This window comes from Convolutriloba macropyga, chromosome 5 (assembly GCF_964194025.1).
Source record: "Convolutriloba macropyga chromosome 5, txConMacr16.3, whole genome shotgun sequence".
NCBI classification, from domain to species: Eukaryota; Metazoa; Xenacoelomorpha; order Acoela; family Convolutidae; genus Convolutriloba; species Convolutriloba macropyga.
Genome location: NC_134472.1, coordinates 22,634,641 through 22,660,539, shown reverse-complemented (window position 1 = coordinate 22,660,539; position 25,899 = coordinate 22,634,641). Strand labels below are relative to the sequence as shown.

General features: G+C 36.6%; 2 protein-coding genes across 4 annotated transcripts in view; one reads left to right on the top strand and one right to left on the bottom strand.

The window, feature by feature from the left end:
- Nucleotides 1-25,899, top strand: part of LOC142339242 (uncharacterized) — an 83,504-nt gene that overhangs the window by 2,144 nt on the left and 55,461 nt on the right. For both annotated transcript variants that reach the window (XM_075389103.1, XM_075389102.1), the window contains exons 4-8: nucleotides 907-1,050; nucleotides 1,510-1,656; nucleotides 4,457-4,552; nucleotides 8,128-8,260; nucleotides 11,226-11,293. In XM_075389103.1, coding sequence (XP_075245218.1) covers nucleotides 907-1,050; nucleotides 1,510-1,656; nucleotides 4,457-4,552; nucleotides 8,128-8,260; nucleotides 11,226-11,293 — 588 coding nt within the window. The remainder of the gene's footprint in view (nucleotides 1-906; nucleotides 1,051-1,509; nucleotides 1,657-4,456; nucleotides 4,553-8,127; nucleotides 8,261-11,225; nucleotides 11,294-25,899) is intronic.
- The window catches only part of LOC142339250 (dolichyl-diphosphooligosaccharide--protein glycosyltransferase subunit DAD1-like), a 277,073-nt gene that overhangs the window by 242,581 nt on the left and 8,593 nt on the right, over nucleotides 1-25,899 (bottom strand). The gene's annotated exons all lie outside the window — the stretch shown is intronic.

The window sequence follows — 25,899 nt, the reverse complement described above, 5'->3', positions numbered from 1 at the left end:
ACTAAAATTTTGTCTGACCGACTCTTGGTGTTGAAAAACGGTATAAACAGGCAATAAGTAGGCAGCCCGGTAGGCATTAAGTTTCTGAGCAGTTCTCTTAAAGCGTTGCGCCTCGCTCTTCTCTAAACATGCGATTCACCGGAACTGTTGATGAGACAAAAATGCTAATACGAAATTTCTCGATCTAAGAAGTGTTTTTCAATTATCCTGATTAGGCATGACCAATATTAAGGAAGGCTCTTACTGATGTGTGTTTAAGTAGAAACTCAGCGATAAAGTACAGCCTAGCAATATGGAGAGGGCTGATTATAGTACAAAATAAAAAGAATTATGTGGGCGCAGTTACATAGTTTAATTGCTGTTATTTTGTTTTAAAAAAGCGAAACTGAATTCCTAGCCATATCGACGAGTAAACAACAGATATTAATCCCGCAGTGTATATTGCAATTTCTTATTTTAATATTCAACAGAAAAATTAAGTTGAATATTATTTTGTTTTTAATTGAACGAACGAAGTTTGAAGCAATTGTTGTTAACGAGTGTCGTTTTTATGCAAAATTTTTGCTTGACCGTTTTTTTTCTGGAGCATCCTTCGATATCACATCTCGGGTGACTTTTTCATGCGTGACTTCTTTATTTTTGTGTAACCTAAATTGCTCATATAGAAATTAGCTTAAGCTATCGTCTATCGTCTATTACTGAAACAAAACTGCAAGATAAGCTAGCACAAAGCATTGATAGCCGAGTGGTTAATGCTTCAGTCCATTATTACGCCGGAGGTGATGTGAGCGAACCCCTCCTCGGTCCTAATTTTTGTATCCATAAAAAATCCTGTAGCCTCCTCTCTTTTAAATGGCCCCGGCTGTCGTTCGAGAGACTATCCGACGTTAGTCCGTTTTTGTTTAGAATGTGGTCTGTCCGTTCTTCTGTCGGAGTTACTGGCAAACAAGAGTGGATTGGATGGAGAGGGAAGAGGCGAGGAAGAGATATCTCCTGAACAGCAGCTGCAGAGTGATGTGAGAGGGAATGTACACAGATACATTACACCTTGTGAGTGATACATATTCTTATTTTTTTCCTACTCTCCGGCCACAACTTTAGAATACGCTAGAAGTTGTACTAACACATCAACTCTTCGAAAACATTGCCTTTAGAACGCACGAACTTTTGTATTGTGAACGTTTGTAAGACAAAGAGTGATGTTAGCATTTTTGTGTAAACTCCTGTAATGATGCTTCGAACTCTCAAACAGGTGCAACTTTTAAATGCCCAATCTCTGCAGTACCAGATTTTACTGTGTACAGTGTGAGATCTTAAAACTTGCGAAGTTCGGGTTTCAAGCAAGATTACGTAACTCTGCTGAAGTCACTTCACAATTCTCTAGACGCTTCTCGGCGAATGCCAGATTTTCTGGTGAAGGTTTTCGAGTCACATATAATTGATTTACTGGCTGGAGTCGACTGCATTGTACTACTGGTTTTTGTTAGACATAGCTTGGGTTTTCCTTAGATACTACAAAGCCACCGCACGGTTCCCTTCTGGGCTCAAATAGGGAGGGGAAAGAGGATGGGGAGAGTGGATATGAGCACGTGACAGAGAGACAGTTCCTGCAGTTAGAGCAGAGAGGCTTCTTCATTGAGACTGGGCTCTACAAGGGTGAGTGAGAGTGGGGGAGGGGGTGTCATCTATAATAATTATTTTTGTTACCCCAGAGCAAGAAAGTTAGGAACTTTATACCAGCCCTAATTTTTTTGTTAAGCCAATTCTGGTCGATCGATTTCTTTTGCGAGGAGAAACAAAAGATATATCATTGAAAAGCTCTTGAAAGAAACTGATTTGATCGATAAATTTTCAAATTTTTTGTTTCAAAGAAAAATTGCGGCTCAAAGTTTTTGAATTTTTCGACCTTTTGACACTTCCTATGTACATTTTGAGCGTTTTATGTACATTTCATTCCATAAGTATTTTAACAGCACTGATAGCGATAGCTGAGCATAGCCTTAGTGACTTTCTCTAGGTTTTTATATGACTCGAAGAAAAGTTATGGCGATCTGACGAAAAATGTAGGCGTGAAAAAATTTGCTGAACGAATATGTTTTTGTTCATGTGCGGCATTTATTAAAGTTTTAACGTGAGATTTATCCAAATGGGAATCTGCACATTGGAAGTATATTGACGATTTTTCTGATATAGTAAACATTCATATGCAGTTTGGTCAACTTGTAGCTTAGTGTCAGCAAAGAAAGAATGCCGTTCCTTCCTCTTCGTTGTACTGAGTTAAAATTTGATCCTTTTGAGGTTAAGTCATGGTTTTTCTGGCTTTGATACTAGATTTCACAATTTTTTTTAGGTCATTGGCCCGTTTTTCACATTTTTTTCTCGTTTGTCACATTGACATTACTGACAGTTCACATATTTCATCATTGGCGTTCAAAATAAGGCACAATTGAACATACGAAAGTCTTTAGAGGTGAAGAATATGGTTTTAACGGCTTCGACTCCCCTTTCTCGAAGAATTTAATTGAATTTTTTTTAATTTGTCTTAAACTCTCGTTTTTACTTTGTCTTTTTATGAGCATGAAGTTTCTTGGATAATGACAGGTTTTATTGGTTTTTATGGAGGTATTTATTCTTATTTGAGTAGATAGCTGATTGCCTTAATGATTTAGAAAACAATTGTTTTCAAAAATAAAGTTAATCTAATTTCCCATTTTTGTTCTTTTTTGTCTATTTGTTACCTAGTATCGCTAATAACAGTTTTCATGTAACACTTTTGTGGACGAGGGTTGGTGCAATTGTACAAAATCTAATATTTTTCAAGTATTCGTTATGATTTTACTGGCTTCGACATGGGTTTTCCGCAAAAAAAGTAAACTAATTTTTGATTTTTGTGTATATTTGACGTTTATTTTGTAGACATAAGGCTCACTCTGAATAATTACAGTCCTCGAGCGCTTCCTATTTTTTTTGTAGCTTAGGGCTTTCATGTCTTCGAGAATAATTGTTTTCGAAAAATACAAAAACTACTAAGTTTTGCCTTTCTTGTCTACTTATTACCTGTTCCTATTATTGAGAGGTCGCATACCGCATTCTTGGCGTTGGCGCAAGGCTCAATTAAACATATTTTGAGGGGCAAAATTTTGCTTAACGGTTTCGATAGCGTTTTCTTGCAAGTTATAATCGAATTTTTGCTGGTTGTCTCTATTTGTTGTTCTTTTTGTAACCACAAACAAGTTAGTGATGACAGCTCTAAATGCGCTCCTGTAAAGGCGTATATGATCATAAACATGTTTTTGCTATTCAATTGTTTTCATTACCTTGAAATTATTTGTTTTTAGAATTTCAAGCCTTTTTTTTAATCTTTGCAGTTTTTTTGTTCCCATATCTCTTCTAGTGTAGTACAAGTTATTTTGTTCAGTTTCATTTTATCTGACGCTATTTTCACCTTGTTAATAAGTTTTCTTTTTCAAAAACAAAATGAATGTTTTGGATGTAATTAATGGTTGTTGTTATTGTTGTTTGATTTTTGCTGTTCGTCTTGACTTGCTTTTTTAATAATGGCTGATCTCATCAGTCTAATGCGGCATTTTTTACTCCATTGAGTTTTTTTTTGCGTTGGAAGCGATTTTTTTTGTTTTACATTTTTTTAAAAATAATTTTTGGGATATTTTGGTTTTTCTATCTGTTCCTCAGTTGGTAGACGTTTATACCAAAAATATGGATGAGCAAGGTAGGAACTTCATGTGCAAACGCACATTAGCGAGCCTCCTTGTTTCATTTATTCTTAAATTGATTGTTCTTATTTATTTTCTCTTTTAAAAGTTTTTTCCTTTCATATTGTGAAGAGCGAAGGTTTTGTGATATAATTGGCAACAAATGACCATTCGAGATTAAAAATGGTTTGAAAGCTGCTGTCCATTTTTTTTCTGAAAAATCCACTATAATCATTATAAGAACAAAGACCATCAAATTAGAATAGAGCTACTCGTCATTAATCCGGTGAAGCAGGTCGATTTTTTAAACTTAGCTGAGCTTTATATTGAGGGTGGGGGAAGCTCTACTTGAATAAGCTATATGCATTGTTTATAATTTGGAGGAAGATTGGAACATAGCCGTCCAATCGAAACTTTCCCTAAAACACGTTGTCGTGCTCCGAAGTGCACCTTCGCCCTTTAAATTCTAAATCCTAATCTTGCTTTCTGCAGTTCAGCGGTGTACAAAATAATTTAACAATTTGTCGGGCCGAGAACAGAACGTTTTTATTATTGGACTCTGCTACTAATGTGCAATATATTTACAATAAACAAAGCAATAGCAACGATAACTGTCCAACTCGTTTAATCGATATAAGGCGTTAATGAATTGGTACTTAGCTAACGCGAGGTTAACCGAAAGACGAACACGAGTAAGAAAAATTGTCAAGGCTATTGTCATCCGAAAAGTACTATTTTTGTAGGTCACTACTACGGCACTCCCTGTCCGCAAAACATATCTCTCAATGACTTCTTGCCACTCAACACACACAAAGAATTCAACCCGAATTTTCTCTCAGGTCAGTTACAATGCCACGTCATTACTTCAAACTAGACTCAGTCCTTAGTCGAGATTTCATCAGCTAAAATAGTTGGTTTTCATCGACTTGTAGAAAGAACTTGGAATGACTCCAAGTTGAAGAGCGTCGCGATAACAGTGGGTTTGTCTTGTTACCGCCGACTTCAGCTCAGACAAAGGACTGAATTGTTGCTCATATTTTTCCGTATATTGTAAAATATCATTAGTGGTAAAATAATGAGCGGTAAGGTAAGTACCTAAAAATAAACCACCAAATGATTTTTCTTTTTAATTTACCGTCATTCATTGATAGCGAATATATAAATGTTTGACTAGAGCTTTCCTCAATAAAACTGAAAGAAGTCTTGTTAAGTGCTTTTTGAGCATTTGAATATCTGTTACTTGGGATGGATTGTACTTAACGGGATGGTTGCCATCAAGTTTACAGCAGCACTTTAAACAATTGATTTAAACAGATTGTGAGGATTTTTGCACTACGTTTTTATTTTCTATTGCTCTCAAACTAAGTTGATAGTTTATCGTACTGCAATTTTTGTGCGAGCGATTTCTCGTCTGACCGATAATAGTCTTGGAGCTCTTCAAATGACTTTTCAAGCTTCGCTTTTGCGTGTTAAATTGCTTTCATCCAGAATTCAAGCGCGCTTAACATAAGTGGTGGCAATTTACTACTAAAAATAGAATAAAAAGTACCCCGAAAATGAATTTCTTAGTTCAAATATTGTGTCATAAAACTAGCTGTAAGAATGAACTTAAATCAATAAGGTAATCCCCACTCGGAGCAATTTGTCGGGTATTAGTCTGTTTTTATGCTTTTTCTTCTGTTAAGGGTTACAATTTTTATAAGAGACGTTGTTGTTTTTTCGCTTGACGTTGTTGGTTTCCATTTTTTATGTCTTTAGAAAATATCAGAAGACACAAGGGCAAAAATGCTATTAATTGATTTAAAATTGATTAATTTCTCTCGAACAAAGTTTGAAGAAAGTAATGTAAACATGTGCGATTTTTTATGCAAACTTTTCGCCTGACTGTTTTTGTGCTTGAGTTCTTCATTTTTGAGTGATCTAAGTTGCTCTCTTTCTGAAGTAAAGATTGTTGTTAATAAAGAAGCAGTTGTGAGCGAAAAAGAATCAAGGACGTTGTAGCGGAGTGGTTAAGATGTTGGACTGGCATCCAAGAGGTGTGGGCTTGAAGCCCTGTGGAGTTGAATTTTTAGCAGCCATAAAACATTTCTAAATAACACCTGTAAATTAAATTTACCCCGCCTGTCGTTCGAGTGCACTTCATCCGACGGTAGTCGGTTTATGTTACAAGTTCTTCAATAGAAATCAACATTTCATTGGGTATTCAGATTTGTTAATCGGTTTTTGTCGCGTAGTGACGAAACTTGCGTGTTTCTAGGTTTTGCATTGTTGAAATCAGAAAAACTTTTATAGGTTTCAGTTTTCTCTATACCGTGGGGATTGATCGAATGAAAATGTATCGTGAGGTTTAATGTTACGCAAAGTTTCGAAGTCGAATAATGTAATGCATTTTGATGAAGAATGCGATTTTGAGTTTTTGAATCCTGATCTTTTTTGCTCAGTGTTATTTTGTTACTATGTAAAATTATGGCACGTGAGTCTGATAGTGCCATAGTATGCACTCACTAAGCTTGTGCGGGGGGCACAAACGGAAAAAATTCCTCCATTCACTTTTTTTTTATTATAGCTGCGAAGCTGTAAGCTGAGCGAAGCTATATTGCGGTGCTCTTGGTTTTTTTTTTGTTTCGTCGTCTGACGCTCTTTTTTCGTTTTACATTTGTTCACATAGCAAAGCTGAAAAAGTCAAATTTTCTGAATGACTTCTTCCTCTCACTAACGGCTTTTGCGCGCGTGACGTCATTTCTCACTCGCTTTAGCAAAAGTTTTTAGGTTATTTACGTGATTAAATTTTGATCATACGTGACTTACCTTACTCAAAAAAATGACTTTTGCACTTTAAAACTTAAGTTTAATTTGAATTTGTTTATGGTCAAAGGAACTCATATGTGCAGTAAAGGTCCCTAATAAGAGGCTTCTGCGGAATGAAATTTAGCAAGCTTTATTAATTTATCGCTGAATGTTTTTACCTAGTTTTTTGAGCGGCGTCGATTTTTTTTTCAATTTAGATCTGTATCTGTTTCTATCTCTATTATATGGCAGGCAGGTCTGTTCTTTCGCAGCTATTCCGGCAATCTGCCGGCTATGTTTTCAAATGCGACTTTGATCTGTTTCGTTATCGGTTTTTTTTACGGAATGGGGCTCACAATTCATTCAACAAATTTAAACAATTTGGCAAGGTCAGAATAGCAAAGTTAAATGTAATCGGATAAACTGATTAGGCCTGGCCATTAAGACAAACCCGGAAATAAAGTTCGTTAGAGCCAATGTTCTTTTTGCTATGAGTATTCAATAGAGTGCGATTTAGAAGCTACATTCAGCATCATCTTCCAATTTGATGAAAATTGTACACTGTTGCAACGTTGAAAACTTTTGGACTCGTTCAAAACGCTGTAAAGTCGCATCTTTTAACTAGCGATAGTGATTACAAGCTGAGCAAGCTATTACCGGCTCCTTCGTTTTTTTGGTTCAGAAAATTTGATTTATGGTGTCACACTGTTCCTTTATGATCTGTTGAAACATATTAATGTTTGTTGCAGTGAAATGGCAATTTTAGAGCATTAAAAGAGATCAGTAGAGCGATAAAGAGATCAAATTTTTGAAAAATCATGCAGAGCTTTTTGGCTTCCGTTTCACTGTTCTTTATTGAGTTTTTCTACTGTTTGTTGGCAAATGTTCTCAAAGTCCATTTCTGCGCATTTCTTATCCAATGGCTGTTATTTCTTTGCCAATTCCTGTTCTTCGAATTTTAGTTCCATACTTGTATCACTTTGTTTTTTTTGTTGTTGCAAATTTTTATTACAATCTGTGACGAGACGATCGCCTATATTTAGTTTTTAAATTCGTTTGTGCATTTTTAACTGAAATACCCCTGAGATCATCTGTCGCTCTCATTGGAAGCAGTTTTTTGTTCCTTCTGATTTTTGTCTCTTTTCGAAGTGAGCTGTTTTTAATTGGAGGGGTTAAAGTCAATTAAGAAAAGCTAATTGTAGCGGAAGGTTATATGAATTATTTGGCAACATCTTGAGAAGCATTTCGTACGATAGATAGTCTCTCAATTAATTGAAGATTTTTGGAACAATTGATAAAGGAGCTAGATTTTTTCTCGCAGATCTCGTATCCGCACAACGACTACAGCGATTAAAGAAGCAATCGCATCAGTTTTCTGGTGATGTATGTTTCCTTTTTTATTTCAATCCCAAATGAGGCCAAAGGGTCCAATGGCGGCTCTTTCGTCAACCTGTCAGATATTGTTTCTTAGCACTTAATCAGCTTTCACGCGATTTTCTTATTTTAATGTACTGTTCTTTTTGACACATTTCTTGACTATTCATTAATAGCAATACATCTTCGACAGCAGTGTCAAGAAGTTCATGCAAAGTTGAGGTCAGCTCTAGCCTCAGATGTCTCATTTTAGGAACTGAGCAAAGAGCGGAGGAGGAAAGGCGACAAGAGACAGAAGATGTGGAGGTGGGAATGAGTGAAGGGTTGTTGCCCGCTGGCTGGCAGAGGATAGAGGACATGGAAAGGGGCATTGTCTATTACGTCGAGTTAGTACTAGAACAACCACTTTCCCAAATTACTTATTACGTTTACACAACAATTTTTTCCTCAGTACTACATCAAACAAATCAATCGATTGCCATGCACATGGTTTTCATCTTATTATGTCTGTTTACCCCCATTTGCACCGATTTGTTCCCTGTGCGCCATTCTTCACCAGTATAATTTCTCCCTATAATTGATCCGCTATTTTGTTACTGTAAACCTCATTTTTTGAATCTTCCAATCTTCATACCCCCAAGCTTAGTGCGTGAATTTGCAACCCAAATTAGCACAATCAGTTACTAAGTAATGACTGGGAGTGCATAATGGATAAGATCTTTTAATTTTAATGGCTAGTCCTTATTAGGCGATGCACACCATTGTCGAAGTATGTATCGTTTAGCTAGCTTTCCTGAGCTACATCTAACTTCTGACAAAGGCACCGGTCTTTTGAGAGGAAATTGAAATTATCATTTTTTCCACTTATAATAATTGCAAACTTTTCCTAAATTCTCAAATCAAGCCTATTAAAACAGGGGTGCTTTTTGACAAAGACAAAAATGAGAGCATTCAAAAGTAAATTCGAATTTCAGAGATCGTTTTCTTAGGCTGTAAATTTAAAACATAAATTTGCAGGAGTGTTCTATACTGCACACGTAACACTCCTATGTCCACGAATTTGTTGTGCATTCTGAAATGCGGATGGATACTAAAGTTTTTGAGAAAATTTTTTTTCACAACAACTAATCTTAAATTTTAAGTTCAAAAAAATTGCATAACTTTCATGCAACGTGCAACAACATCAAAAGAGATCTACGACACCCTTCCCCATTATATCATACCCCGATTACTGATCCTCTGTTTCGTTACTGTAATCCTCAAATTGAATTTTTATTTTCTGTATTGTCCAATCCTAACCCCCCTCAGCTTAGTACGTGAATTTCTGACCCAAATTAGCTCAAGCTCTTACTATGTAACGACTATGTAATGACGGGGCGTGGCATAATAGAAAATACATTTATTTAATAGCCGTGAAGCGATAGCGGCTATTATTGGGGACATCGTGTTTTTTTTAATTCGTCTCCATCGATGATTCTTGCGACCTGAATTTTTGAAATGGACATTTTCAATTTCAGTAATTTCTACTGCTTTGCTGTTGAAATTTTTGTGCGTGACGTCCTGCTTTGAGGTCAATTGCGTGACTTACCTCACTCAAAAAAAAATCTGAATTCACTTAATGAACTTTAAATTTATGAACATTTACTAGTTAAAGGTCAATAATGCACATCTTATTAGTGCCAAACGTATATGCCCTAATTCTTGAGTATTAGAGTCTTAAATTTTTGATTTCGAATATTAATTTTGAACAAGCTCCATTAGGACTTTTTCTTTATAAAGCGTATGTGACATAAAAGTGGCAGTCCCAACCTAACCAAAAAGTCGAGATGAATGCGAGGTTAGGGTTGAAAATAGGCGTCTAAAACAACACAAAACTGCCCTTCACCATTGATTTTAAGGTCTTGACCTGTTTGACCACCTTTGAGACCCCATCTGAGCTCGAACCTTAACCTCCCCGTTATTGCACCTCCTTTTTTACCCCTCTTTGTTAAGCTTTAGCTAGCTTCCCTAAGCTACAGCTAACTACTGGCAAAGCCACCCGTTCACCAGTCTTTTAATGGAAATACAAAATTATTGCAATTTGTTCCTAAATTCTCAAATCAAGCCTATTATAACAGGGGTGCTTTTTGACCATTCGAAAATAAATTCGAATTTCATGGATCGTTTTCTTAGGCTAAAACATAAATTTGCAAAAGTGTTCTGGACTGCACACGGGGCACTCCTGTATCCACGAATTTGTTCTGCATTCTGAACTGCGGATGGATACTAAATTTTTTCCGTAGTCTCAGCCACCAATTTAAAATATTTGTTTAAGTTGAAAAAACTGCCAACTTTTGCTGCAATTTGCAACATCAAGAGAGATCTACAGCAATCAATGCTCTCCTTGATAAACTCGCTTCATAAAAATGCTGCGAGGTTTGAAAAGTTAATGACAAGATCGAAGGGCGCTACGGCCATTTTTCCCAATATATTTTAATGGCCAAATCTGAAGGAGGGTGTACTGATATGATGCACTAATGATTGAGGAGGCCGGATCTCCCGGGCCACTAATGATTCTTGGACAACGCATGAAGTACTGATGCCTTCTGCTTAGGTCAAGTGACTCTGGCGTTTTTTAATAATGGCGTATTGTTTTGAGTTATTAGCTAGAATTTCAAAGTTAGTTTGGCAAGGCGATTTAACTTGCTTGACACACGCAATTTGCAGTTTTTGAAATTGCAGAAATTTCAAATGTTGATGTAATCTATAAGTTAAAAAACTGAAGTTATTCGATACACCGTTGAGTCCCTTGCGAACAAAATATTCGTACAGAAATTTGGCGTTAGAACAAATTGTTACGTGGAGAGGGTGACGGAGGGGGAGTGGGTACTAGGCGCTTGGTTGTCACATTGTCCGCTCTCTTTGGTGCGTGAATGACTCTGTGGATTTAGAGGTTATTTGTTTTTAATCAGCACTCTATTTGTTGCTTCAGTGGCCATTCTCAATATCTCCCTCTCTTTCTCTCTCTCCTAACTCAATTTGATCTCTCTGTGTGACTTTGATCTGTTCAAATGGAATTGTATCAAACCATTTGCAAATCCCATTCTCCCTATCTCCTTCAAAGCCGTTAACTTCTTTCCAATTAGCGTTCCAACTTCTGTTTGTGATTATTTAGCAGTTGTTTACGTTTCAACAACACTCCACTATTTTTGGGCGCCACCGACCACGTGCAGAAGCAAATAACCCTATTTATAATAGAAGCAGTTTTGTTTTGAAATTGAAATCCCGCTGTGCATTTCAGCGGGCATTAAATTGATTGTTGCTGCCAGCGTGCTTTATAACCTTATTTTGTATTGGGCCTTGCGTGTTTAGCCATATCAACAGAAGGACACAATTCGAGCCTCCATCGCCAGAGTCCAACCCTCTCCAACCGAACTATGGTTAGTTGGTCCATTCTACTCTTTATCGTTTTTTTCCTGATCAAGTAACATTTGATTGTAGAGAAAAAGTATGGCCTGCGCAAGTTTCGTACGAGCGTCAAGATAAATGGTCCACTATTAACCATCGGCCTGCTTGAATGCGACCCTCCAATTTGGAATTATTTGTCGTTTTAATATTTAACAAATCATCCATAATCCCGAACTCAAGTGCCTTCTGAATGAGAACTAATTGATTTCCACTTTTATTAGAATTCATAATATTTTGCAAAAATGGAGGAATTTTACTTCTAGCATTTGCATTCCCTATGATAGAAAAATAATTTAGTTTTCGTGGGCTGTGTTAGCATTGCATGCCTTAAGATTCTGCGCATTTGGAAAGATTTGTTTTTTGGTATCTAAACTGCACTTTCCTATTTGATTTAGATGACTGGAAACATTGGTCACTGACCCCGTATACAGGATGGTGAACATTTGAAAACTTTCGTGAAAATTCGACATAAAGTTTAATTTAAAAATTGGGTCTGCAAAGAAATGTACAATGTGCTTTTTAATTGCTCTCAAACGAAGTTTGTAGCAATTCTATTAGTCCTGTCGGTCTTTTTTTATGCGATTTTTTGCTTGACCGAATTTTCGTCTGACGCTTTTGACTTTTCGTGCTGAAAAATGGTAGCACCCAGCGGTCATTCAGTGCTCTTAGAGCCTTTCAGCTCAAACTGTTGTGGAGACTTATACTTATGGTGTGAATGGCGGTTCTTAGAGGTTGAAGACGCCCCCACTGTTGACCCCCCCACTACTGCGCCACCCCCACACCCCCCCCAGCTGTTGCCCCCAGCACACTGTTGCCCAACCCCCCCTCCCTCCCCATCCACCCCCCGGTCCAACCCCCCCCCCCCCCCCTGTGGCTACTAACGAACAACCGATCGCTAAAACCACGCAATTTTCACAATCCTATATATTAAACACGTGAGCTCTGAAATGGGACAAAGTTTTTGCATGTTTAAGGGGCCTCTCGAAGCGCATGTCTAGGAGCCGCATTGAGCAGCATTGTTAAGCAAACATTTTGAGAGAGGTCAATGATCTAAAATGCTCAAAGTACATGAGTGAGAACCGAACCTGGGTCAAAAGACTGTTAGTCAGGTGCAGTAACCACGAGGCTAAGAGGGCTTGAAATTGTGCTCTCCCAGAGGGAGGGTTTACTGTCCTGGTTATTACGTGTTTTTAAAGGCTCCCGAACCAAATTTAAAGTTCTGATTGTAAACGTGTTTTTCTACAAAGTTTTAGTTTTACAGATTCTGCGCTATTCTAGAACAATCTTAGCTTTCAACTATTCTGAGGTTGGAAGGTTCGAACCCGTGTCGGGTACCCTCCTTTTTGTACACACAAAAATTTGTGATCAATACCATGCCGCCTGTTGTTCGAGAGCACTTCTTGTGACGCTGATTCGTTTTATGTTCCTTTGTGTGTGTTTGGGGATGAAAATTCTAATCCTATATATTAAAAACTTGAGCTCTAAAATGAGGCAAAATTTTGCATGTTTAAGAGGCCCCTCGAAGCGCATGTTTAGGAGCCGCATTGAGCAGCATTGTTAAGCGAACATTTTGATAGAGGTCAATGACCTGAAAGATTCAAAGTCGATGGGTGAGAACCGAACCTGGGACAAAAGAGTGTTAGTCAAGTGCAGTTACCACGAGGCTAAGAGGACTTGAAAGCATGCTCGCCAAGAGGGAGGATTTACTGTCCGGGGTGCTACGTTTTTTTATTTGCCCCCAAATTAAGTTTGAACTTCCTATTGTAAACCTTTTTTTCTGCAAAGTTTTAGCCGTACAGATTCTGCGCTATTCTAGAACAATCTTAGCTTTCAACTAGTTTTTCACGCTTAACTTTTAAATTTTTTGTGATCTCAATTTCTCAATCTTAAATCTGTTTATTTATACGATACAGGCGATTGTGAGAAACGGTGGTATGAAGTTGTTATAGCGCAGTTGGAAAGATGGAGAACTGCTATTCTGATGTTGCAACGTTCGAACCCGTATCCTGTAACCTCCTTTTTGTACAAATGAAAATTTCTATTCAACAACATGCCGCCTGTTTTTCAAGAGCACTTCTTGCGACGCTGATTCGTTTTGTTTCTGTGTGTTTGGGGGTTGAAAATTACTAATCCTATATATTAAACGCGTGAGCTCTAAAAGGGGACAAAATTTTTGCATGTTTAAGGGGCGTCTCGAAGCGCATGCTTAGGAGCCGCATTGAGCAGCATGGTTAAACGAACATTTTGAGAGAGGTCAATGACCTAAAAAAAACTCAAAGTAGATGGGTGAAAACCGAACCTGGATCAAAAGACTGTTAGTCAGGTGCAGTTACCACGAGGCTAAGAGGGCTTGAAATTATGCTATCCCAGAGGGAGGAATTTTCTGTCCTGGTTATTACGTGTTTTTTAAATATTCCCGAACACAATTTGAATATCTGATTGTAAACGTGTTTTTCTGCAAAGTTTTAGTTTTACATATTTTGCGCTCTTCTAGAACACTCTTAGCTTTCAACTAAGTTTTTCACGCTTAACTTTTTGATTTTTGTGTGATCTCAAATGCTCTCAATCTGAAATGTTTATTGATACCATAAAAGCGATTGTGAGAAACGGTGGTATGTAGTTGTTATAGCGCAGTTGGTAAGATGGAGGACTGCTATTCTGAGGGTCGAGGGTTCGAACCCGTGTCGGGTTAATCTCCTTTTTGTAGACATGAAAATTTTTAAGCAAGACCATACCGCCTGTTTTTCGAGGGCACTTCTTGCGACGCTGAGCCGTTTTTTGTTCCTGTGTTTTTAGGGGATGAAAAATGCTAATCCTATATATTAAACGCGTGAGCTCTAAAGTGGGACAAAATTTTCATGTTCAAGGAGCTTCTCGAAGCGCATGTTTAGGAGCCGCATTGAGCAGCATTGTTAAGCGAACCTTTCGAGAGACGTCAATGACCTAAAAGGCTCAACGTACATGGATGAGAAACGAACCTGTGTCAAAAGACTGTTTGTCAGGTGCAGTTACCACGAGGCTAAGAGGGCTTAAAATTATTTTCGCTCAGAGGGAGGTTTTACTGTCCTCGGTCCTAAATTTTTTTAATTGCTCAAATTATGTTTGAAGTTCTTATTGTAAACGTGTGTTTTTCTGCAAAGTTTCAGCTTGACAGGTTCTGCGCTATTCTAGAACACTCTTAGCTTTCAACTAAATTTTTCACACTTTACTTTTGATTTTTGCGGGATCTCAAATGCTCTCAATCTGAAATATGTTTATTGATACGTTGTAATCGATTGTAAGCAAAGGTGTTATGTAGTCGCTATAGCGCTGTGTTAGTCGTTATAGGTGGACTGTTAAGCTGAGGTTCGAGGGTTCGGAACCCTGTCGGGTACCCTCCCCTTTTTTTAGGCATTAAAATTTCTAATCAACTCCATGCCGCCTGTTGTTCGAGAGCACTTCTTGCGACGCTGATTCGTTTTTTGTTCCTGTGTTTTTAGGGGATGAAAAATGCTAATCCTATATATTAAACGCGTGAGCTCCAGCGTAGGACAAAATTTACATGTTCAAGGAGCTTCTCGAAGCGCATGTTTAGGAGCCGCATCGAGCAGCATTGTTAAGCGAACTTATCGAGAGACGTCAATGACCTAAAAGGCTCAACGTACATGGATGAGAACCGAACCTGGGTCAAAAGACTGTTAGTCAGGTGCAGTTACCACGAGGCTAAGAGGGCTTAAAATTATTGTCGCTCAGAGGGAGGTTTTACTGTCCTCGGTCCTAAATTTTTTTAATTGCTCACAAATTATGTTTGAAGTTCTTATTGTAAACGTGTTTTTCTGCAAAGTTTCAGCTTGACAGGTTCTGCGCTATTCTAGAACACTCTTAGCTTTCAACTAAATTTTTCACACTTTACTTTTGATTTTTGCGGGATCTCAAATGCTCTCAATCTGAAATATGTTTATTGATACGTTGTAAGCGATTGTAAGCAAAGGTGGTATGTAGTCGTTATAGCGCTGTTGTAGTCGTTATAGGTGGACTGTTAAGCTGAGGTTCGAGGGTTCGAAATCGTGTCGGGTACCCTTCTCTTTTTTTAGGCATGAAAATTTCTAATCAACTCCATGCCGCCTGTTGTTCGAAAGCACATCTTGTGACGCTGATTCGTTTTATGTTCCTGTGTGTGTCTGGGGGATGAAAATTGCTAATCCTGTCCGTTTGTAGACATGAAAATTTCTACTCACCACCATGCGACGCGAGCTGGTTTATGTTCCCGTGTGTGTGTTTGCGGTATAAAAATAGGCAATTGTTTTCTCTTTGTAGCAATTCATCTTTCCATTTGCTTGGTCTTTGTTTTTTTTATTTGAAGCATTTGAACGATCGTTTTTCGTAAACCACTTGGGTTTTCCAGTAAGTATTGTTGCACTTAAACGAATTTTAGAGCAATCATTTTTCTGTTCTTTCTTTCTTTCTTTCTTTCTTTCTTTCTTTCTCGCTCTCTCTCTCTCTCTCTCTGTTTCTCTCTCTCTCTCTCGCTCTTTGTGTTTGTGTGTGTGTGTTTCTTCCTTTCTTTCGTCTCCTTCCTCCGTTCTGTTTCTCTCTCTCATTCTCTTGCCATCTCCTTTACCGTCTTTCCGTTTCTTTCTCTCTCTCTCTCTCCCTTCCTTTGTTTACTTCTAATTTTCTCTGCTGAAATTTAATGATCAAGAAAACCAGTTGAGCAAATATTCACACCACGAAACGGTAGGCAAAAACAGAATACACCAAGAGTTTCAAACAGACTGAATTGGAAAAATCATCCATTTTTCTCTGTCCTCCATAGGATAACCACAGGTTGAGTTTTTTTATAGCTGTTGACTTGCGGTTCTATTACCATTGTCCATCAAATCATTATGAAACCCGGTTTTGAGCAGTTTTAGTCGTATTGTCTTATCTTCCTTTATTATATTAAACATCAGTCGCAATTGAGCACAATCGTTAACATTGCTCCTATCGTAACTTGTTTTAGGGGTCTTTAATCATGCAACTTAGCGTGTAATCAATGCGTTTCGAGACGCGCTTTGCCATCCTATTAGCACATTTTTTGCGCTCATTAGGCATGTGGTATAGCAAAAACAAGCGGGTCACAAACGCCCTTGTCCAGAAATTTGCTGTAGAAAGAGCAAAGGCCAAGTGCAATACGCATAGTTAGCGTAATTGGTGAGACCTATGGCTGTTAAGCGAGGGATATAGGTACGAGCCCGAGTCGGTGCAAAAAAGAAATCTTAATTTTTTTAAACCTCTTATTCGTGCAAATGATTTTCTTAAGGTTTTGCGGGCCTGCTAATTTTTTTCAAGCTTTTTGAAAAACTGTCATTTTTCGAGTTTTTCAGCCCTAGGTGTCAAGCAACCTACTCTAGATTTTTAGGATTTTATAATAGGTTTTTGCATGGTTTCTAGTGGTACTGGAATGGTTTCAACATTTTAACATCAATAATTTTTCCATTTTTTTGACAGGATGTGCAAATTTTTTCGATTTTTTGACAATTATTCTTCATTTTTCACGTCTTTCTAGACGCAGGGGCCAGAAAACTTCCTTTCGATAATAGTTTACTGAAAAATTTTTATTTGCCATGGAATAGCTTTCAATTTTTTAATATGACAAATTTTGGCTTTTTTTTGATAAAACTAGCACTTTTTTGAAGTTTTTTGAAAATTTTTGTCGGTTTTTAGGTTTTTCCAGCCTCAAGAGCCGATGAACTTCCTCTAGGGTTTGACAATAGGTTTCTATATAATTTCTCATTGTATTGGAATATTTTTCAGGATTTGAACACCACGAATTTAAGCATTTTTTTAACAAATTTTGCATTTTTTTTTTCATTTCTGACAATTATTGTCATTATTATTTTTTCAGCCTAACAGAAACCGTCTCCGTTCGGGTTTGATAATAACTTACTGGAGAATATTTTATGGTCATGGATTAGTTTTCAACTTTTATCACAAATTTTAGCAGTTTTTTATTTTTTTTGTCATTTTAGCAAATTTTTAAAATTTATTGAACTTCTTTGTCATTTTTTTCGGTTTCTCCAGCCTCAAGAGCCTCATAACCTCCTCTAGGGTTAAATTTTAGGTTACTGCATAGCTTCTAGTAGTAAAGGAAAGTTTTTTAATTTTGATATCTGCAATTTTTAAAAAGTATTTTTCAATTTTTTCAAGTTTTTTTTAAATCTTTTTGAATTTTCTATCTTTTCCGGCAACAGGGTCCTAGGGACCTTCTCCAAGGTTTTTTGTTAAACTGTCGCACAGTTTCTAGAGTTAATGGAATGGTTATCAATTTTCTAATGACTCGAGCTTGAGCAATTTTTTGATAAATTTTGATTTTTTTTCAAGTTTTTTTTGTCCTTTCTGAGTATAACGATCATTACTGGCCAACGACGCTTTTCAAGTCTTGCAGATGGGTTACTTGACGTAACTCTTGAGACAAAAGATGAAAAGATTGTTTTTAACATTTTCACTGCAAAATATGGAAGTTTTTTTTGCAAATTTTTAAAATATCAGTTTTTTATTTGATTTATTTACTAACAAGGCTAGAAAACTAAAAGTTGGAAAGTCGAATCAAGCTAAGACTGGCCCCATTAATCTGGCTCGCTACTGACGAAATCGACCGCTCGCCGGTCAATTGAGAGCAATTTGCCCGACGTTTGTTGGTTATTTCAAATTATTTGAAGGTCAATGTATATTGGGTACGTGTTTGACTCTTGTTGCACTGAAACTAAGTTGGTTTCAAAAATTTGGGATTGGAAAATGGGGGTTAGTTTCATTTTTTTAACTTTTAACAAGATGCAAATCTCTGTTTAGTTCAGTTGAATCCAAAAAATAAGTAGTAAATGCAAATTGTTTCGAGTTTAACTGAAAGACCTGCAACGTTCCGTGGATTTTATGCCGCACGCAGTAGCATCTGTCGCGGTCGTTTGAGAAATTTCTATTTGTTCAGGTGGCGTTTTGACCTAATTGTGAAAGTGAGTAAAATTGCCGTGTGAGCTAACTTTTTTTGAGCGAGAGAAGTTTTTTGTTCATGCGCTGCGTTCATTCTAGCTTTTCTTTGAACCAAACCATTTTTTTCTAGTGGTTTTTTGTTCACATGCGGCTTTTTGACATTGATTTTTCTATTTCGTTTTAAATTTTTTGATCTGATTATTTTTTAAAATGGTTTTCCCAATTCGCTCATAGGTCTTTTTGTTGTTTAGTCAATGAAAATTCATTGAATTGTACGTCAAGACTTGTCCTGCTATGTTTTTTTTTATTTCGTCAAGATTTCTGTTACGACCATACGACGTCACAACCACTTCAAATCGGCTTTTTGTTCGTTCGTTCATTTCAACTGAATTGCGTGCGTGACGTCATTTTTCACTCTTAGTGGAGCAAGTTTTTTGTTCATTCGCCTGATTAAGTTTTTGGTCACACGTGACTTACCTCACTCCTGACTTTGACTTTCTGCCAGCTGTTTTTGGTAATGAAATTTTTTATTTTGACAAATCTAAGTTTGCACTTACTGTCAAAAACCTGAAGGCACTTTGTAGAATTTATCGATAATAGAATGGCTCTACAATAGAATTCGTAGAATAGCTCTTGAGCAGATCAATTTTGAATAGAATATCAAGAAATTTATCTCGAACTAGGCTAGTTTCTCTCTTCGCTCATTCTGCTAAAAGTGATTTTGAACATCAGCTGCTCAGCAAAGCAATTCAAAATGAACAGAGTCCGTATAAAAAATTGAAGTCAGAAGTAGAAACGGGATAAACCCATAAAGCCCAATTTTAGATGCCCGCTATTTGAGCGTCGTTCCTATAAGTTTTAGTTACCATCTCTAATGCTTATTGGTATTGATAGTAGCCCCTGTAGCCTCCCTCTAAGAAACAGAAGTACGTTATGTTCAACTATGAAATGCCATCAAAATAAATCGGACTTAAAAACTTTTTTAGTACAAAAATTTTTTTTTTCAATATATTTTATTCGTTCAATCCCAATCATGCTTCTTGGAATCAACGGCGGCTATTTTCCGGCAATCTGCCGGGTATGTTTTTTTTGTTCACATGCGGCAATTTCACTTCGAAATAGTTTTCCAAATCCATACATAGTTCATTCTAGACCTAGTTTTTCGTTTGAACCAATTTTCTATTTCTCGCTGGTGGTTTTTGGTTCACATGCGGCCTTTTGACATTGATATTGTTTTTTTTTCATTTTTTTTTCTGATTTTTGTTCGTTATCGTTTTCCCAATTCACTCATAGCCCGTTCTAGATCTATTTTTTGTTTAGTCAATGAAAAATCTTTGAATTGTACGTCAGGACTTGCCCTGCTATGTTTTTTTTAATTCGTTTTAGCTTTTGATCACGTTTTTCGTTTTACATAAGTCTTGATTTTCACGTTTGACTTCTGACTTACTTCATTCACTGTTTCAATTGAATGGATTCTAAGTTCTTTCACGCATTCAATTACACAATGTGGTGAATTTTTTCAAAGTCAAATGATCAAAATCAAAAGAGACGGGATAAATGGATAAAGCCCAGGTATTGAGAATTAGGTTATCAAAGTTCATTGAGTGTTTGCTGATTGACATTGGTATTAAGCTTATTAGCTTTCAGTTTAGAAGCTCAATTAAGTATAGTTTTAGAATCAACTGAAACTGTCTGCCAAATTAGACCACTTTTTGATTGTGAAAAAAAGTTGGTCATTTTAAATCTTCTTTTTTTTCTTCTGTTTCAATCCCGATGTGCATCAAGCGCGACAACGGCCGCTATTTTCCGGCAATCTGTTTCAAGCTTTTCTCTTATTAAGAAGCATTATTCTAGCTGTTTTTGTATTCATTTTCTTATAACATTGAGGAGTTTGTGGTTGAAATTAGTTGTTCGAGCAGTTTCAGTGTTCTATCAGTTTAATTGATTTTAATTTCGAGCGATTTTCGTTAGAGAACATAGGTTGGGGTAAATTTGAGCAAATTTTTCTCGAAATATTTGGCTGTTTTCTAACTTTTTGTGTATTTCTGATGTTATACTTCTAGCGGAACCTATTTTTCTTCATTTCTTAATTGATTGGGATTATTTATATTTGTTGCTACCATGAAACTTAACTTGAAAGCCAGACTCACTGTGCTCTTGAAGTAAATGAAACTATTTTCTAACTTTCAGATTTTCTTCTTCTTGGTATTTTTTTTCTTGTTTAAACTTTGTCTACTATGTCAATTATTAGATGGGGACTGGTCTAGCAGGAGATTTAATTCATTTGTTTCTCCTAAAAATGGTTGTGGAGTTGGATTTGAGCTTTCTGTAAAAATTTTCGTAAGAGAGTTTTACAGAATTTTGATGTGGTACATGGTCACCTCCTTTACCGCTCCTCGGATTTTCCCTTTATGAGCCGACTTTTTAGGTTTCTGTCAATTGGCTATAATTTGTTGCTAACTACTTTTTTAGACGTCTGTTGCCAATATGTTCTTGGAGTCCTAACTTGAAGTTTTATCAGATGCGTTAACAGATTTTGTCACTTCTTTCACTCATTCTAATTTAAAAATTGTCATTGCTTCGACATGTGTTGAAGATTTAAGCAGAAGAACTCTTCAGTCAATGAGCATGGTCAATTTTTCTAGTCGTTTCCGGGATTTTCCCGTCTATGTTTACAAGTCACGACTTCCAGGTTTGACTAGTGACCTACCTCATTTGCTGTTTCAACAGAATGGATGTTGGGTCCATCCAATCAACGAATACGTAATATGGTGAAAACGGTCAATGCAGTTCATACCTCTTCTCGAGAGAGCGTGAAGAGTTGGTAAGCGAGCGAAATTTTTTGTCCACGTTCGAGCAGTTTTGTTTGGTTAAGAGTTCCAAATAGGCTATATTTGACCATTTTGAATTTGTTTTGATAGACTTTTAGAGTTTGTTGATCAATTATCTAAATTTTAGGCTAAATTGGAGGTTTTTCAGAAGTTTGGAGGTGTTTCTTCCGTTCTTCATAGTTAGATATGCTTGGGAGATTATTATGGTTTTTGTTTTGTTAAGTGAGAATTCTTTAAATCTCAATTCGGTTAAAGAATGGTCTGCCTTTTTGTGGTCTGCTTTTTTGTATGAGAAAATGATTTTTTGTTCACTTAGTTTTTGGGGCTAAATACGTCAATTTACGTCAAGATTTAACTCCATGTTCGATTTTAAGATAATTTTTTCCATTTTGCCTTGGTTCAAGTTTTTTCTAAAAGTTCTGCTATCTTTTACAGCATTTGAGTTTTGTGGTTTAAATAAGTTTTTTCAGCTGTTTGGTGGTCTTTTCATGTCATTGACTTGAGTTGTTTTCGTTAAAAGGCTAGGCTTTTCGCTGTATTTTTCTCGTTCAATTCATAACAGAGAGCGATTTTTATAGTTATGGCTACTATGAAGTGGTACTCGAAAGCTAGACAGAGCGTTCTTCTCTGAATTCTTAACAATTTTTTTCAGATTTTCTATTTATTTGTTAATGTTTTATAGCCGCCGCCAGCCTCTCAAAGGCTATTATTTAGGGTTTAGGACCTCTTTTTTTAAAAGTCGCTTGGCCGTTTCATCAAGTTTTACGTAAGTCACGGTTTTCACTTTTGACTAGTGACATACCTCACCGATTGTCTCAACTGAATGGATTTTAAACCCTTTCACGGATTGAATTACGCAATATAGTGAATGCGGTCAATTTACTTCATACCGCTCTCTTCGAGAGAGCGATAAATTGCGTGAAGAGTTGGGTGAGCGAGGGAATTTTATTGTCCACGTTCGGCTTTTTCGGGCAGTTTTTTTGGGTTAAGATTTTCGAATAGGCTATATTGACCTTTTCAAATTTGTTTTGATAGACTTTATTGGTCAGTAATCTGATCTTTAGGCTAAATTAGAGGTTTTGTCACGTTTTTTTGAGGCTTTTTCTACTGTTCTTTGGAGTTAGCTATGCCTGGAAGCCTATTATGATTTTTCTTATGTTGAGTGAGAATTTCATTGATCTCAATTTGGTTAAAGAATAGTCTTACTTTTTCGGTTTTTAAGAGAAATTTTTTGTTCACTTAGTTTCTGGGGCTGAATACTTCATTAATTTACTTCAATTTTTTGCTTTGCTAGTGGTTTAAGTATTTAAGAATTCTTTTGTTGGTATATTATTTTAGCTCTTAGTGAAATGGTAGAGCATGTTGTTTTGATTCGTAGTTGACAGCAGCCGTCAGCCTCTCAAAAGGCTAATATTTAGGCGCTCTCCTTTTTTCAAATTCGCTGTACCTTTTGATCACATTTTTCGTTTTACTAAGAGAGGTCATTAAGCTCTCTTAGAGCCCTAAGTCTTTCTATCTCTGAGAATACGATTCACCAAAACTATTTTGAGGAGCCAATTTCATGGTGAATGGCAGTTAATCTTAAAAAGTTTGAAACCCTCGGTCACCTTCCCCCCACACACCAGTCGCCCCTAATGCTAACCTAACATAACTCAGCCCCAGTGGGCTACCACCGAAGTCAAACGCTCACCGGTTGTTTGAGAGGAGTTTTCCCGATGTTAGTTGGTTGTTTTGTTTTTTAATAGCCGCCGTTAGCCTCTCAAACGGCTAATATTTAGGCGCTCTCCTTTTTTCAAATTCGCTGTACCTTTTGATCACATTTTTCGTTTTACATAAGTCACCACTTTCACGTTCGACTTCTGACTTTCCTCACTCATTGTTTCAAATGACTGGTTTTTAAATCCATTCACTCGATGTGAATGATTCACTCCATTCAAAAGAGCAAAATCAAAAGAAACATGATAAACCGATAATGCCCTGTCATTCAGTCATTGAGAATTAGGTTATCAAAGTTCATTAGAGCGTTTGCTAGCTGGCATTGATATTAAGCTTGTTAGCTTTCAGTTTAGAAGCTGAATTAAGTATAGTTTTAGAACCCAACTGAATTTGCACGCTGAACTAGAACACTCTTTGACACTGAAAAAATAGACAAAAAATTGATCAATTTATCTCTTTTCTGTTTCAATCCCGATGTGTAGCAAGTGCGTCAACGGGGGCTATGTTCCGGCAATCTGTCGGCTATGTTTTTTTGGAATGTATTTGAAATAGGTTATGAACTGCAAGAAAACAGTGTTTCAGTCAAATTGCTCAAGTCTGGAAAGCCGAGAGGAGAGAGCTGTTTTTTTTAATGATGTCGGTTTTTTGAAATGAAAGAGACCGATAAGAGTGAAAATTTATTCGCTAAGTGGGAAGTTTTTCTGAGCACTTGCGGTTTCTAGAAAACAGTTTTTTTAAATTTACTTGCCACTTTTTTAAGTCAAAGGTGTTTCTCATCTCAACCAATCAAAATACACTCGAAAGGTTTTTGGTTTTCTGAATGAGTTTTTACACTTCCATGTTCAATTTTAAGATATTTTTTCGTTTTGAGTTGTTTGTTAGATGGTTAGCTTATGCGGGCTGATAAAAGGCAGCGCGTCCCAAATGAAGTGGACTTTTTCGGAAAAAAATTGAATCGAATTCTCTAAACGGGTTTTATGAGTTGAATCATCCAGCCATTAGCTGAGATTTGTACGACTCATCTATCATTTACTGCCGTCAAGTCTGTTTTGTTTACTGCTTTACTAGGCAGTCTGCCTGCTGTGTTTTGCATTAAATTTACCCTTGAAAATATCAATAATTTTAAATGCAATATCGATACCTCGAAACAATTTACGTTTAGGCTGTAAGTTTTTCTGGTAAACAATAATTTGATCTGAATAAGGGCTCCTTGCAACAATAGGAGAACTTGCTTTCCTTATTCACGGTTATAACTTTTTCAGATTTGGAGGTCTGCGTCCCAGTACTTATTAAACAATTTTTCTGAGGTTGGAAACCAGAGTTTCTTCTTGTTCATTTTTCAAGGGGAAAGAATACCTTGCACAATGAAGTAGCTCTTATTTCTTTAATGCTTCAATACGCAATAAGGAAGCTAAGTCAGTCAGCTGAAATTTTGAGAAAATATATTTGAATAAATGGCGATTTGAGTTACATAGTTTTTCAGCTCCCTCCGCTCTATCCAACAATTTTCATTCCGGATCACAAGTTGTGAATGAGGCAGTGAGTTTTGAGGTTACTGTAATCTCTTTCAGATTTGAAAAGAGTTATCTCATAATCACTTTTTCCAAAAATAACTGAAATAGTTTCAATAGTTTCAATTTTTTTTTACTAGGTCAATAGTTTGCGATTACCATTCCATGGTTCATTTTCATCACCCAACATTATTTTTCCAACGATGCTTTCTTTTTTCATTATTTTTTCTGCATCAGTTGATCACTTCTACATGTCTGCTAGCTTATGAGGGCTGATAAAATGCAGCGCGTCCCAAATGAAGTGGACTTTTTCGGAAAAAAGTGAATTGAATTCTCTAAATGGGTTTTATGATCTGAATCAGTCTGCCATTAGCTGAGATTTGTACGATTCATCTATCATTTACTGCGGACAAGTCTGTTTTGTTGCTTTACTAGGCAATCTGCTTGCTTCGTTTTGCATTAAGTTTACCCTTGAAAATATCCATAATTTAAAATGCAATATCGATACCTCAAAACAATTTACGTCGAGATTGTAAGTTTTTCTGGTAAACAATAATTTGATCTGAATAAGGGCTCCTTGCAACAATAGGAGAACTTGCTTTCCTTATTCACGGTTTTAACTTTTTCAGATTTGGAGGTCTGCGTCCCAGTACTTATTAAACAATTTTTCTGAGGTTGGAAACCAGAGTTTCTTCTTGTTCATTTTTCAAGGGGAAAGAATACCTTGCACAATGAAGTAGCTCTTATTTCTTTAATGCTTCAATACGCAATAAGGAAGCTAAGTCAGTCAGCTGAAATTTTGAGAAAATATATTTGAATAAATGGCGATTTGAGTTACATAGTTTTTCAGCTCCCTCCGCTCTATCCAACAATTTTCATTCCGGATCAGAAGTTGTGAATGAGGCAGTGAGTTTTGAGGTTACTGTAATCTCTTTCAGGTTTGAAAAGAGTTATCTCATAATCACTTTTTCCAAAAATAACTGAAATAGTTTCAATAGTTTCAATTTTTTTTTACTAGGTCAATAGTTTGCGATTACCATTCCATGGTTCATTTTCATCACCCAACATTATTTTTCCAACGATGCTTTCTTTTTTCATTATTTTTTCTGCATCAGTTGATCACTTCTACATGTCTGCTAGCTTATGAGGGCTGATAAAATGCAGCGCGTCCCAAATGAAGTGGACTTTTTCGGAAAAAAGTGAATTGAATTCTCTAAATGGGTTTTATGATCTGAATCAGTCTGCCATTAGCTGAGATTTGTACGATTCATCTATCATTTACTGCGGACAAGTCTGTTTTGTTGCTTTACTAGGCAATCTGCTTGCTTCGTTTTGCATTAAGTTTACCCTTGAAAATATCCATAATTTAAAATGCAATATCGATACCTCAAAACAATTTACGTCGAGATTGTAAGTTTTTCTAATAAACAATAATTTGATCTGAATAAGGGCTCCTTGCAACAATAGGAGAACTTGCTTTCCTTATTCACGGTTATAACTTTTTCAGTTTTGGAGGTCTGCGTCCTAGTACTTATTAAACAATTTTTCTAAGGTGGGAAACCAGAGTTTCTG